The following is a 15328-nucleotide window of genomic DNA, read 5'->3' as shown; positions in this document are numbered from 1 at the left end:
TAACATTTCTGTGAATATTGGCTTGTGTTATTGCTTTCTATTCATTAATTTCATTTTCCAATTCCTTGCTTCTAAAATCTCCTGAAGGTAAATATCTCCTCCTTTATAGCAGGGACATAATATTTTCTGGCTGCCTCTTAAACTGCAATGAAATCAAAGCCTTGTTGGGTCCAGCCCCCTTGGGCTGCAAGCTGGTTTTCCTGGGCAGCCACAGAAATGTTGACAAGGTTGCACAATCACTGTTGTTCCTTGCTCTTAATCAGCCTGCTGAACTCACAGGACAAAGATTTCTCTCTGCTGAAGGCAAGGCTTTGCCAGCATGAATGTACACACATGTTTGAGCCCACTCTGATACTGCTCAAAGTGCATAAACCCAGCTCCCTCCTCCTCTCCTTCACAAAAAAGCACCAAAGCAGGAGTAAAACACTCCAGCCTTGCCACTGGGATGCTGTTCAGGGGTATCCTTTGCTCCAGGCCTCAGGCAACTCAATAATTACCTGCTTTGAGCAAAAACTGGCAACACTTTGTACCACTCATCAGTCCTGGGCTGTGTGCCCCCAGAAACAACTCACTCTCCTCCTTCCCCTAGAAACTCCTGCCCTAATTTTAAACTAAAGGGAGTATCCAGGCTCCAGTCACCAAAGCAAGGCATCCTAAGATAAGAGACCTTGCTGCAAGCACCAAAATCTCAGCAGTTCTCCAGGAAGGACAGCTGATTGGTGGGAGTGGATCTGAATAATATTGGGGATGGTCTGGTGGGGCTGCAGGCAGAGCACACAATGCAGAGTGTCCCCCCCAGCCCCCAAGCAAATTCCAAGGGAGCAGCCTGGTATTTTACAACAGATCCAAACTGAAATTCAAATAGGAAAGACCATTCCAAGAAAACAGCCACCTCTGCTTGGCTGCAGTCCTGCTTCCACAGAATTTGCAGATTTCTCTGCCCTGCTCCAGACAGCAAATATTTCTGAGATGAAAACCAAAGGGAAAAGCACACACCATGAGATCACTGTGCAATGTTCAGTGGAAATGGAATGCTGTTTGTACAGTAATTGCTGGAAGGCTTTGCAGACCCCTGGGGGTTTCTGGTCCCAGCCCCTGCTCAGAGAAAGGCCACATAGAAATAGAAATATAAATAGAAAGGATTTGACACTGGTCTGTTAAGGTTCAAGCATATCCATCCCTACAGCTCACAGCACCTGATACAAGTCTGGCATTCCCTGGCCATAAAGTTGGGGACTGGGGAATCTTTATGGGAAATGATGACATCCCAGCCCCTTTACCAGCAGTACCTTTTCTCAGAATATCTCACAGGTTTAACTTAAATGTTGATCACAAGTATAGAAACAGTGTAAGCATCAGTTTGCTCCAGTCTCCAACAACTGCTGCTTTCACCATTGAGACACAAAACATCGAGCTTAGATCAGAGAAGGAAAAATAAATAGAATAAACAAAGATGAAGTCTTTTTCTACATCTGACTTTTTCCTGGTTGCTGTTAGCCAGAGGACAGATAGGATTTGCAGGCATCCTGGGCTGTAACTCAGCTCCCATAGGCTGAGGTATGCCAGCCCGTGTCCTGGCAGAATGGGGGGTTTAAGACATCCCTGAATCTGTCCAAAGTCAGGTTGGGTGTTTCACTGACCCCTGGGTTCAGCTCAGTACTGACCAACTTCTCAGCTAAAGAAAAATCTTCACCACCTTCTCTTGCATCATTTTCTCTTATAACTTTCTGTTTTCATACTTGTTAACTCTTTTAGAGTAGTCCATATGGATTGGGACACCCAAATTGCCTTCTAGGATTAATTTAGTCTGGATTGTGAACAGTAAATAGCATACATCAAAAACAAAATCTTGGCATGGGAAACAACATACCCGTACACAGCACAGAGTGTTTGCTGTGCTGTTGCTGGAAAATCCCAGATATAAACCATATATTTTCAGTCTTCACCAAGTAGAGAAGTCAAAGATGACAAGCCCACCAATTAAAAAAATCTCTTAAGAGATGCCAAATTTGGGCACAAAACTCAGTATCCAGCTACACTGACAGGAGAAGGTAGGGGAAATGCTTTTCTATAGCCTCCTCTCTTTGTGCCTGATACCCAGACTGGAAATAAAAGCATTCTGCTGCATAGCACCAAAGGCTTGGAAACCCAGCTGTTCTCTGGAGCTCAGAAACCTGCATCCATCCTCCACCCTACCTTCAGAGGGGCTGGCAAATGGATTTCAGCTGGCACAATTTGCACTTTGATCTAAGCATGACACAGGAATGGAGATGCAAGGTTTCCCTTTGCCTTTCAGTCTGTGTTAATGCATCTGAGTGTCAAACAGAGAGCAGAGCAGGAACAGAGACAGCTGGCATTGCCTATCTCTTCCTTCCAATCTCCTTGACTCCCTCATCCTTCCTGTCACCCATGAGTAGCTTTCTGTCACTCTCTTCTTTAATACACTCTCCAAGACACTTTACAGTAATGGCACCTTTTAGCACTGAGCCAATTCTCCACGATTTGAGAGGGATGAGGTGCCATTTCCCACCTGTTCCAACAATTCCCTCTGGGACAGAGGGGTCAGCACTGCTCTTGCTCTGTCCAAAACACAGGAGCAGCAGCATCTTCTTTTCTGTACAAACCTCAAGCTTCAAATCCCAAAACAGGGGAAGGATGGAGAATAAGACCAAAACCACAACACACCCATGATTTTTTGATTGTGACATGGAAGACAAAAAATAAAAAAAAAAAACTAAAAAAAAAAAAGAGAAGGGCACAAAAGAAAGTTGATGAGCGATGCTGGGAGCAGCAGCAGCCCCCTCCTAGTGCATGCTGCACTGCCATCTTGCCCAGCCTTTTTTATACAGTAATCAAAGGATATTCTGAGCCTCTCAAAATGCCATCAACCCTCATTGAGAATGAAATAGAGCACATCTCCATCGAAGCCTTTACAGCAGTAATCATTGCCACATGCTGGCCTGAACAGGGAGCTTTTACAGAAAAAGATGAGTTTTAAAAATAAAATAAAAAAGCCTTCCTAAAATCTGAATAGAAACTTGATGATAATCTCCCAATTTTATTATGCAAGGGGGAAAAGAAACCCATAATTGTGCACTCTTGGTCTCTTAAAGCAAAGAATAGGCTTCTTGATGAAATGCTGAGTTGATTTAGAGCAGGGCTGAGGTTCTGGTGGCAATAATAGTCTAAAAGAACTAACCATCCAGCTGATTTGGATAAAATAATCATTTCTCAACATTCTAAATCTACACTTCATCTGTGCCTCCTCCCACTTCTCCCAACTGCATCTTTTGGAGAGTCTTTTTATAGCTTTGAAAATTATTTTTCCCTCCCCTCCCGCAGCATTCAACAAGAAAGGCAGACTCTTTACTCTGGCTAACAAAGGGGGCTTTTTAGGCTGTGCTGGCATTTAGCTCCATTGCATCTATGTTTAGAAAGTATAGTATTTAGTATTTATTTTACAGGATGCTCTCTAGTCCTCCTGCCACCTGGGAGTCCTCCCAAAGCATTATCCCAGGAGTCCCACTGCCCTGGGACACTGAGCCCTCTCCACCTTGGGGACCAGGCTGCTGTTTAAGTTGTTAAGCTGCAGCTCCCTGCAGCTCTGCTTGGTGCACTTGCAAATCATGCCCCCTGGTATTTTTCAGGTGCTTTTACTATTTTAAGAATACCACAAATAGTGTTCCTCACAAATGGATATTTTCCATTAACAATTTCTGCTTCACATCTTGTCACAAAAGAAAAAATTTTCTCCCAGCTCTCATAATTATTTCCTGACTCTCAGTCCACTTTTCCATCTACTGAATTATGTAGAGTTGTTTAGCTTGCTGTTTTCTAAGAATGCCTCATCAGTGCAGTGTAAAAATATTTATTACTTACTCTTTTTGTATCTATTGGCTTTTTCTTTTCAGGATAGAGAAGAAAATGGATCAGCTGTGAGCTCTCTTTACTGTTAACACAGCCAGCAGCTATTCATGGATTAAGCAGATGCTGCCTGATTTTAAACCAGTTTATATTAAAGCTCAATGAATTTACATGTCACACATGAAAGATGGAAGAATGTACAGCTCCAGCCTCTCCCACCAGATCCACTGAGCTTACAGAAGGTACTGTGACTGGTTGTTTTGTTTTTAATCCATCTTACCATTTGTAGAAGCCAAAATACCATCCAATTCTATAGCAAAGTCTCTAACTCTTTATCCTTTTTAACTCTTTATCCTCTTCTCTGACTCTAAAGCTATATGCCTGAATAAAGAAGCCTGACTGTGACAGAAAACAGCTAATGCACTAAAAAATTCCAGTTTTAAGGCAGTTCCCTGCAAAATCATGAGTTAATTTGACCAGTTGGTCCTGATAATCAGTTCAGGCTGAGAAGGGTTTACTCCTTGAGAGCCGTCACTGATTTCAGCCAGCCTGGCTGCAAAGCAAGAAACTAACTGCAATAAAGCACTTTCAGAGAATTCTCTCTGAAGACCCAGGAATTATCTATTCCATTTGAGTCCTCCATAGGAATTTTCTGCCTTTCTCCTCTAGCAAGACTAGCACATTTTAAAAAGCACATATTTAAATAAAAATATTTAAATACCTGTTCTAGATACACATATTTTGTAAGAAGCTTTCCTTTTTTATGTAAAATATTAAGACCAAAATAATTTTCCATGTGATATATTTTAGAGTGTATTTTTGCATGCTTATTCTCAGTACCTCTTCACCCTGAGCAATGAAATTACTATTAGTCTGGGTTCATCTCCTGCTTTTCATGGACAAGGTTGGCCTGGTGCTATCCACACTTTCAACAAAGACTAGAAACAGACCCAGAAGAATTTTCCAGAAGAAAAAAGGAAAAATACTTGTGGTGGTGTGCCAGACACCAACTAAACACCAACAGCTCTGGGGAAGTGCTTAATGCAAAAGGCAGAGCAGAACGGACAGGAGCCTCCTATCACCAGAATAAAACTTAGGAAAGCAGAAAATGGGAATTGGAGCTCTTGAAAAGGAGTTTGTTGGACTTGCAGAATTACCCTAAAGGTCTGAAGGCAGTAAATTGCTTAGACTCTCCTAGGGAAATACACAAAATGGAGTGTTTAGCAAAAGACATGCAGAAGGGCTTCATACAAACTTCTCCAAGTAATCATGCAGTTCTAAAGAAGCAAGAGAGCTGATCTAGAGTTACTCAGTGTAATCATCTGAAACACTGTGAAATGCTTTGAATCAATGTCTAGTTCATTTACAAGACCATCTGTTCTGGCATTGGAGATTTTATTCCCACACTTGCATAAGGAAGTGACAGAGGCAAAATAAATGACTACTAAGATTTTCAGAAAGTGTTTGATCACCTTTTAAGGAGCAGCAATTAAAGAAAAGGGATAGAAATAAATAAAGAAGACCACAACCTGACAGACTGCCATAAGAGATATCAAATTTAGGGGAAGACTTGGTCATTTTTGGGACAATCCTGCAGAAGCAGAAAGGTGGCAAACACCACAAACAAACCAAGAAAAGGACATCTGTGTTGTCATCATTGAGCAGCAAACACATACAAATGCTAACATCCTGTTTAGCCTTTTAAGCAGAAGAATCAGAGAATCACAGAACATCCTAAACTGGAAAGGATCCCCAAGGATCATTGAATGCAGCTCCTGGCCCTGCACAGGACACCCCAAGAATCACAACATGAGAACCAGAGATTTCTGATAGCTGGCAGCTCCTTAGATCTAGCACAAAAAAGTGTGCATGGCAGGCAGGAACAGAATCCAAACCCTGCTAAGGAGTCAGCATTAATTGCCCAGTGAAACTGTGATGTATTTTCCACCCCACTTGATACAATCAAGACAATCTTTCTAAAAGACAAACTCCACCTCAAATAGAATTTCTGCACCTGATGCAGAAATTAAGAGACAAGAGACTCTTGTCTATGCCATACCAGAAGGCTGGACAAGATGCTTTTAATGGCTCCATGTGGTATTTGCTGGGTCCCCAGGATGAAGGAGGAATTGAGAATCTGCCTGAATGTTCTTAGTAGGCTAATTTATTATTTTATGTACTTATATTATAAAATGCTATACTAAAACTATACTAAAGAATAGAGAAAGGATACAGACAGAAGGCTTAACAAGATACTAATGAAAAACTTGTGACCTCTTCCAGAGTCCTGACACAGCTGGACTGTGATTGGTCATTAAATAGAAACAATTCACATGTTGGATAAACAATCTCCAACCACATTCCAAAGCAGCAAAACACAGGAGAAGCAAATGAGATAATATTGTTTTCCTTTTTCCTCTGAGGCTTCTCAGCTTCTCAGGAGAAGAATTCCTGGTGAAGGGATTTTTCCAGAAAATACGACAGTGATATTGCCACACAGCCTGGAGGTCTATTCACATCCATTTTGGATTAACTTCAAGATGAAGCAGTTTTGCTGCCATCAGTCCCATGTGGCCAGGACACACCTGGAGGAATGACTTGGGCAGGAACACCTAATTCCCTTCTCTTACAGGAAAAGCAATGGGGAGCAGGTGCTGCTAAACCCTGGACACAGGAGGAACCATGGTCAAACCACAACTCCCTCCTGGCTTTGCCAAGGGGCAAGGATGCTGCCCTACCAGACCTAAGGCCACACCAGGTCCTGCTCAGAGAGCTGAACACTTGCTCCCAGTGTCCCACAGGCTGCTTCAGCCAAGCAGGACAATCTCCATGGACATATGGATTAGACATCTCTGAAAAAAAATAAAATTGCTTGATATTTAATTGCAGGGTTGGCAATTGGTGCTTCCATGATGTACAGTGCGTAGAATGAAATTACAGGGACAGCATCAATAAACAGTATAGACAGTTTTCATCAGGAATTAGCCAAGGACTTAGAGCAAAAAGCGTCGTGGGGCACACAGAGTGCTTGCTGTATTAGCATTATCTCTGCACACACAGGACAGCACTCGTTACAAATACCTGAATGAATCATCTAATGGATGGGAATTCAGGACACTCGAGCACTAGCTGGGGTCCTGTGCTCATGGAAACACTGCTGAGGATTCAGCTTATCTCTCTGAAGCACAGAGCTTCTGAAACTCTATTTTTCTGGAGTATCTCTGGACAGTGGAAAATAAAAATTGGAAAAAGCCAGAGACAAAATTGCAGCTGGAGAGTTTCAGATCCAATGAAAGAATTCAATTTAGCTTAGGATGCTAATTTTTATTTAAAAGCTGGACTTCACAAGAGAGGCCAGGGTCAGAGCCTGTGCAGGGCTCAGCTCCCAGCAGCACAGGTAGGTCCCAAGGACATGCCAGCAGGGAGCCAGCATGGATGTCATGGAAATGCTGGAGCTGTGTCTGAGCCTTGCAGCTTCATAAATCTGTGTAACCCCTGGAGGAGGAAGGATGTGAGACTTCCTGGGGAGCTGGCAACTTCCCAGAAGCCTTCCCTCTCTCCAGTCTTCTATCAGGCTGCAGCTCTGCAGTGCTAATGCACATCCAAATAGCTCTGTTCTTCCCATGGGTGGGAGTGTGCCTCTCCCACCAAAAACTGCAAGGATTTAGATCTCAGATCACCACAGGGAAACTTCAGGGCTTTCCTGAGAAAGTAAATGCTCCTGTTCTTCCTTTGTTCCTCTGTGGGAGTCAGAAAAACAGAAACTTCTACAAATACTGAAGAGTTTAATCTGCAGCCTTGGAAGGGGCTTGAATTGATTTTAAAATAAAGTACACAGACATTAAGTAGAAGAATCATAAACTTATGTTTCTATAGTTGTAAGTAAGAATATACCTTAAGGTAGAAATTGTATTGATAAGATAGTGAAAGGTTTATCATGTAGAGGTGTGATTGTACAGAGTACAAGAGAGTTCTGAGAACTCTGTTAAAATTTTCTTGTACTTATAGTTCTTAGAGAGTACTATAAGTACAAGAAAGTTCTAACTTCTAAGAGTTTAGAAGTTATAATTGAAGCATATGTGTCTAAGTGTGACAAAAGCCTATTAGACAAAAGTACCCACAGTGCAGTAGGAATAAGTAAAGGTGATAGGTTAGAAAAGCAAAATACACCTTGTGGCAACTGTTCATTAGAGTAGAAAGTTCTATATTGTCTTGTAACAAAGAACTTGTGACTACTTTGAGCTATGGCTGACTTCTTGCTCCCTTAAAATCCCACAGCCCCTGAGACTGATGTTTATCTGAGCAATAAATGGTTCTTAGCCTGAAAATAGTCCCATCCCTTTATTACTAGCAGCAATGATGATATTCCTTGACTTCAAAGCTTATATGTGAGAAGGTTTATGATCTCCTTGCTTTCCTCCTGCCCACCTCTGTCCCCAAGGAGCTGTGCTGCTGGAACATTGAACCACCACTGCCAGCACAGAGAAAGAGCATGGTGCCCTGATGGACTCCTTGGCCACTAAACCTGCACTGGAGCAGCTAAGGTGGGAAATACAGTATTTTCCATACTTCTTATTCCCTGAAAATGCAGCTCTTGTCTGTGTGTTTAACTTCACCAAGCTGCCTCACTATCTCCCCATAAATGCAATTTGCCAGAAATAGTGAACACAAACTACCTGAGCTGTATCCTTTCATTTGGTGTCCATGGCTGCAGCAGCACCCTAATGAGTTTGTGCAATATCAATATGCACAAGCATAAATCAGAGACTAACCAAAGGAAACACCCAGACAGAATCAGACAAGTGCAGACAGAGAGCTCTGACAGCATTTCAATTCCATGTGACTCCTGTAGCTGACATCCATCTGTACTGAGCTATGCACAGCAGATGCACTATTACCTTAAAGGGGTGATTGTGTTTTCTTTAAATCAATCTTCACTAAAAGAATAGTCAATGTACTGAGAAACTGACTGCTTCACAAAGGCAACAGAAATGTATGTGGCTTTCTGCACACATGTATTACACCTCCAGAAAGCACCTCTGCAGAGGAAACCAGGAGTGCAGGGCTTCCAGCTCAGCCCTCTCGGACCTCTCTGTCTGATCTGGGTCAGACAGCTTGGCTCACAAACTGCAGACTTTTGGCAAAAGGTAATTCCAGCTTTGTTTAAATGTTAGATTGTTGTACAATGCCAGAGAAAAACTGCCAGCAAGTTACTGAAAAGAGGATACAGTCTTGTTACTGTCATTAAATTGAATTGCAAAGCAAAGCTCCCACTGTCTTCAGTGGTACAAATCACAGTTTCAAACCAAGATGGGAAATTGTGAGCTGAGGAAAGGAGATGTCACGTCAAGAATGTGATGGAGTCTCTCTGTATGGCAAAAATGAGGCCTGGGGTCTCTTTCTGCAGTTCTGCTGAGTTCAAGATCACATGTGTGCAAGCAACTGAGATGGTGTGCTTTGGAGTTGGTAAAAGGCATTGTGAAAGCTATTTAAATTTTCATGTAATAACAACAACACCTCCACTAATGATAGTATTAGAAATAAATGCCTGTGTTTTCATTCCATGACTATCCCAGTGACCATGCTGGCTGCCCAAATAACATGCTGTAAATAAATCTTTCAGAATATTAAATCTAGGATTTTCACTGGAATCCCCTCAGCTCTAGTGGGCTCCTCAATTGGGCTGGTACCAAAACAGAGGGCAAAGGGAGCTGTTGTAAAAGCAAGTACATTTTTCTATTAAGCCTTTCTCCTTTAAATGTGTCCCAGTGTTTCCAGCAAACATGGGAGAGGGATGAATATAACAAAGGCACTGTGTCAGACCCTGCCCTCTCAGCCCTGTGCTGGTGTAAGAGGCAGAACTTCACTGGGGCAAACCAAGCTCCAGTGATTTACATCCCTGTGACAGGGAGTGCCTTCCAGAGGTAACTGCTGCCCTTCCCTTCTTTGCTCAGAAGCTGGCAGGAAAGGAAACAACCTCTCCAGAGACAGCTAGTAGTAAACCTGATGTATTTCAGATTACCATCAATTAACTCTTGTAGTCACAAAAAGAAAGTTTCTCACTTAGTGCTAAATTGTGCTTCATCCCTACTTCACTGTCATTCAGTGATGCAGGAGAAATGCTACATGAATCCAGACATCTCTAGTTTCCTTGCCTTTAAAACAGCAGCAATTTCCTTTCAAACTGGCTATTAAGCCCAGATTTTGTCTTCCTTATTCCCAGAAAGGCCTGATTTCCTCAGGAGAGGGTAAGGAGCTTCCTGCAGGTATGGCCAGAGCATGGACACTGGCTCAGGTTATACACTTGGCTCTCACTCACCTCTTCCCTGTCTCACATGCTGTATTCAGTTCACACCTGGGTGTGAATTTGGGACTATCTCAGCGAAGGATAAATGTCCAAAAGGTGTCTAAACCATGAGGAATAACAGCAGCATTTCAAAGGGACTATACTTAGTATTTAAACTGTGACTCTGGACCAAAAGGAGGCTGGAGAGAAAACAAGTGCCTGGTTAAAACACAGCTGATGCCTGTGTGAATGTCCTCACATGATGAATGCATTTCACCAGCTCTCAGTTATGTGAGAAGGGTGGCAAGTGAGATGTTGAAAGGCTGGAGCCAAGCACAGGAACAGGCAGAGGAGGGAAAACAGATTCCAGACATCTGACTTAGCTGCTCACCTGCAGCAGGGCACAGACATGCAGGACAGGATTCAACACCCCAGAGCTCCCACAGCAGGACTGACACTGCTCTGCAGCTGTCAGGAGTTAGGGAGTAGAGAAAGACACCTCCAGAAAGGAACTTATCCCACTGGAAATGCCCCAGATAGGCAGCAACGTTCAGTACCACAGAATGAAGTCTGGGGGAAGAGCTCAGATTGTATCCCTACCCCTCAGATGGCTGGAGTTCTGTGAGCTGAATTCCCCTGAACACTCTCCCAAGTCCCCATGTGCAGGGAAGAGCATTTCCTCCCCTGACAGGGAGGGTGCCCAGCTCAGCCTGCCAGCATCTGCCATGTGCCCAGCACAAACACACATTTGGGAAGGGGGGCTATGAAAGCATCACATGCAAACAGGAAAAGGGGCTGGCTTGGAAATCTGCCTCCATTCACAAAAGCTCCATTATCTGCATATTCCAGCTGCCCTCAGTTCGTCAGTGCCAGCCCTGCCAAGTGAACAGGATGGCAGCACCAGGGCTGTGCACTTCCTGGCCACATCACAGTGCAGATGCAGCCCTGCTTGACTTCAGCAGCCTCAGCTGTGCTTTCAGGACAGGCAGCTCAAGCTGAGCCTTTGTTCACTCAAGGCTGGGCTATTAATTTAGAATTCACTGAGGCACAATGAACAGGGAGCCCAGTGACAACATTTTTATAGCCACTCTCCTTACAAAGGGAGCTTGTAATTCCCAAGGCAGTGCTGGCCTCTGTTTGATTGGTGTACTTAAATCTCCACCTGTGCTTTTATAATAACCAATATTTTCTGTCAGAGCTTGCTCTTACCCTGTTGGAATCAATTCTTGTCCTGGAGGTGTAGATGGGAGGAGGAATGTTGAAGGCTTGAGGAACAAGATACTCTTCAGCATCCATCATATCTTCCAGGTCTTCCTCATCAAGAAGATTTTGGAAGAACTTGCTGTCATTTGGGCTTGGGAGCTTCATACGATCATCTCCCTGAACAGATTGTATTGAGAGAGGAAAAACATCAAAAGATGGATTAACTTCCCAATGAGAGAATTTCAGCCTTCCTAATGCCCTGGCAGCCAGGCTGCAGGGACCACACATGCTGCTTTGTTTGTTCAAAAGCTCTATATCCACATAATTTGTGGGTTTGTTTTGTTGTTTGTTGGGTTTTTTTTTTTTCTTACTGGGAATATGATGACAAGAAGGGAGTAGCTGCATGAATCAAGCAAAACCATGTTTTTGGCATTCTTGTGATAGAGCTTTTATTCTTTCTTCTCTCTTTTTCCCATACAAGATCAGTTTCTGACCCAAGTTCTGACATATTTTGTCAAATATCTCAGCTATTTAGGCTCAGATAGGAGGGGTGGGGAGTAACACTTCAAAACATTCAAAGCCAACACCCCTAAGAGTTGGGTGCTGCAGAAAGAATTGTTTTCCCCACCCCTGTGATGCTGCAGGGTTGCTCACCTGAATCACCAGGTATCTCTGAGGGTCTCGAGCCATTCTGGAGAATTCAGCAGCCAGCTCCTTGAATTTTGGCCGACTGTCAGCATCAATCATCCAGCCTAGATGAAAGATGAGAAAGAAAACAGTTAAATGTCAAGGATGGAAATAATTCTGTTTTTTTCAAATGCACAAGTTTGAAGTGCTTGATAGCTCTGGCCCAAAGAAAAGTTGCAATAAAGAACCCAGAAGAATGGAAAGTTAGAATTCTATGATTCATAAAAGGGGAAACACCTGGTTTTGGCCAGACTAGATTGTTCCTTACTACATGGGATTCTCCTTAATTTGCTGGGCTCCTCTCTGTCCCACAGCCAGCAGCACCACCTTGCAATTTTCTCCACCTTGCACACTTGGATATCAGCCCTGACTGACCTTTATTAAGGATGTGTCTCACCACATGGGACATTTTTTGCACTCAACAAAGCCCTTGCACAATTTAATTTCCACACTTCCATGCACAGTACAACTGTTTTCAGAAGATACTTAATTTACTTCTAGTTGTCCTTTCTTTTTTTTTTTTGCAGGGCTTTTGTGTACAAAGCAAAAGGGAAAAGAGTATATATGATGGATGAGATGTCTGTATGTTAATCTCACTTAAATTAAGCCAGAAATATCAGAGAGATATTTCTAATTCTTTTTAAATTAGAAGCATAACCTTGGAGGATACTGTCATTAGAGGGGGTATCTTGGAGATAAAAAAAACTTGGAAGAAACCATGTGCAGACTTTTTTTCCTTTTTTACTAGAGTAAAAATATTCATAAATTTTTATACTGGACTAAGAATGACAAAAAAATAATCCTCTCTATAGCATTTCTTCTATTAATTTTACTTTTTATTATTACTATTTCAATCATCATTCTTTCTACTAACAATAAAACCTTCGTGATTTCTTTCCTCAATATTTGGAAATGGGGTTTCTCCTCACAGCCTTCTCTGGCTGGGTATCCATGTGCCATAATTATTTTTAATCCTATCTTTTTTACATCAGAATCAATTGTCATGGAAATGACAAAGGTTTACAATAACAATCAGACAATTTTGACTTCGCAGCAAGAATATGAGATAACATCTGACAGTAATAAGAGGCTGAGCTAACTGGGCCCTTCATAGCTAACAATTGCAAAACTGCAGAAGATGTGCAGACAGTGTTAAAATGGAATTTACAGTATCTTGGGAAGCTTTTGTTTGGCTGCAGTACAGCTTGCCCTGTTTCCCAGCTCTGCCAGAGACTACCTATGGAAATGTTCTAAATCAGGGTCCCCCCTGCAGCCAGCACAGAGGTATCAAAAGTGACAATTCCTTACACTTCACCATATAAACGTGCCAAGCTAAACTATACTAAAAAATACAAAAAGGTTTTAGACAGAAAGCTAGAAGATAATAATGAAAACTCGCGACTCCTTTCAGTCTCGACACAGCTTGGCCATGATTGGTCATTGAGTAAAAACAACACACATGAACCCAATGAAACAACCACCTGTTTAGTAAACAATGCCCAAACACATTCTAAAACAGCAAAACACAGAAGAAACAAATCAGATACTTGCTGTTTTCATTTTTCTCTAAGGTTTCTCAGCTTCCCAGGAGAAAATCCTGGGCAAAAAGATTTTTCAGGAAATATGACGGTGACAATAAGAGGCTGAGCTAGCTGGGCCCTTCATAGCTAACAACTGCAAAACTGCAAAAGATGTGCAGACAGTGTTAAAATGGAATTTACAGCATCTTGGGAAGCTTTTGTTTGGCAGCAGCTTGCCCTGTTTCCCAGCTCTACCTATGCAAATGTTCTAAATCAGGGTCCCTCTTGCAGCCAGCACAGGGGGATCAAAAATGACAATTCCTTGCACTTCACCATCACCATATAAACATCCTCAACTCAACTATACTAAAAACTACAAAAATACAGGGGTATCAGAAGTGACAATTCCTTACACTTCACCATCACCATATAAACATCAATAGTGCAGATTGGGGGCTGGGGCAGGCGCTCTCCCTTCTCCAGCAGGTCGGGGATCTCTCGAGTTGGGATTCCATCGTACGGCTTCCCACCAAAGGTCATCAGCTCCCAGATGGTCACTCCTAGGCAGAAGAGAGAGTGTCAGTGTTTGGGGTCACATTGCTTAGATTCCCTCACATGGGCCAGCAGAGTATCCTGGCCCAGTTCTGGACTACAAGCTCTTCTTCCTCACCAGGCCTGAAAAACACTGAAGTTTGGACAGGGGGGACAGGAGGAGTTAAACAAGTGGCTACACAGTGCTCAGCTGCCATCTGGCCTTAAACCATGACAGTCTGCCACTTAACTCTGGAAAATGGTGAAACAGCACCTTGTGGTAGTCTTCAAGAGCAACTTCCCTCATTTTTATTGGTGTAAGAAATGGCATGATAGACCTGAGGCACATGAGAAAGGTCTGAGGCAAATGAAGGGTGGTAAAGTAAATGGGTGTAATAACAACAGAATGCATCACACTCTTTTATCAGAAAGGGAAATGAGTGCCTGATGTACTCTATTATTTTAAGGGGAAAATGCACAGATGTTCTCTAAATTAGAGCATCAACTTCCCATGAAGGTACAGCACACTGAGTAACATGAGGTCATTGGCTTTGCCTTGCAAGCCATTCACAGCCACTGCTACCATGTCTTCCCTTAAATCACCTCATGGAGCTGAGTTTATGATAGTGCTGCACTGCAAACCCAAGATTCTCTTTTTGAGAAGCCATAGGATTTGTTTTGGCTTCAGAGCTGGAAATAAAGATCATATAGCATAAGTAAAAGAATTTGTGCCTGAACAGAATCTTAAATATTGAAAATGCTGCTCTCACACTGTTTGTTTAACTTTTATTTGAATTGCAAAGGTCATTTTAAGCACGCCTCAGATCAGTACCATATTTTGACAACTGTCATGCTAATGTGAAAAGTGATGGGCAAAACTACCACATGAGTAAACCCCATTTATTTCACCCTCATTCTTCTCCTTGCTGATATTAAATAACTATTGTTAATATTGTTGACTACTGTCAATTGTTTATGGTCTTTTCCTTTCTGATTACAGATGTTCTGGGCTTCCTGCATTTAAAATAAATTCCATGAATGAAGGCATATTTTCTCCTGAGTGATCCAGGGTATGCAGAATTTGAAGAGAAAGAGCAGCTTCAAAAGATCAAGTGAACTCTCCCGGGCTCTTTTCAGCTGACTAGGAGAGGGCAGCTACCCAGCCACAGCAAACAGTGTCTTTTGCTGCTACCCACAGGTAAAAGTGAGTAATGAATAGAGCTGCACACCCTTTTGG

The 15328-nt window shown here is 42.5% G+C and overlaps 1 protein-coding gene across 2 annotated transcripts in view; it reads right to left on the bottom strand.

Annotated features, from left to right (window-relative positions):
* Positions 1–15328, bottom strand: part of ERBB4 (erb-b2 receptor tyrosine kinase 4) — a 590650-nt gene that overhangs the window by 13424 nt on the left and 561898 nt on the right. For both annotated transcript variants that reach the window (XM_054515325.1, XM_036387293.2), the window contains exons 23-25: positions 13974–14120; positions 12008–12105; positions 11360–11530 (exon numbers count right to left, since the gene is read on the bottom strand). In XM_054515325.1, the coding sequence (XP_054371300.1) occupies positions 11360–11530; positions 12008–12105; positions 13974–14120 (416 nt within the window). The remainder of the gene's footprint in view (positions 1–11359; positions 11531–12007; positions 12106–13973; positions 14121–15328) is intronic.

Source organism: Molothrus ater, chromosome 7, assembly GCF_012460135.2.
Source record: "Molothrus ater isolate BHLD 08-10-18 breed brown headed cowbird chromosome 7, BPBGC_Mater_1.1, whole genome shotgun sequence".
Taxonomy (NCBI): domain Eukaryota; kingdom Metazoa; phylum Chordata; class Aves; order Passeriformes; family Icteridae; genus Molothrus; species Molothrus ater.
The sequence above is the reverse complement of the archived record's forward strand: the minus strand, read 5'-3'. Positions and strand labels throughout refer to the sequence as shown.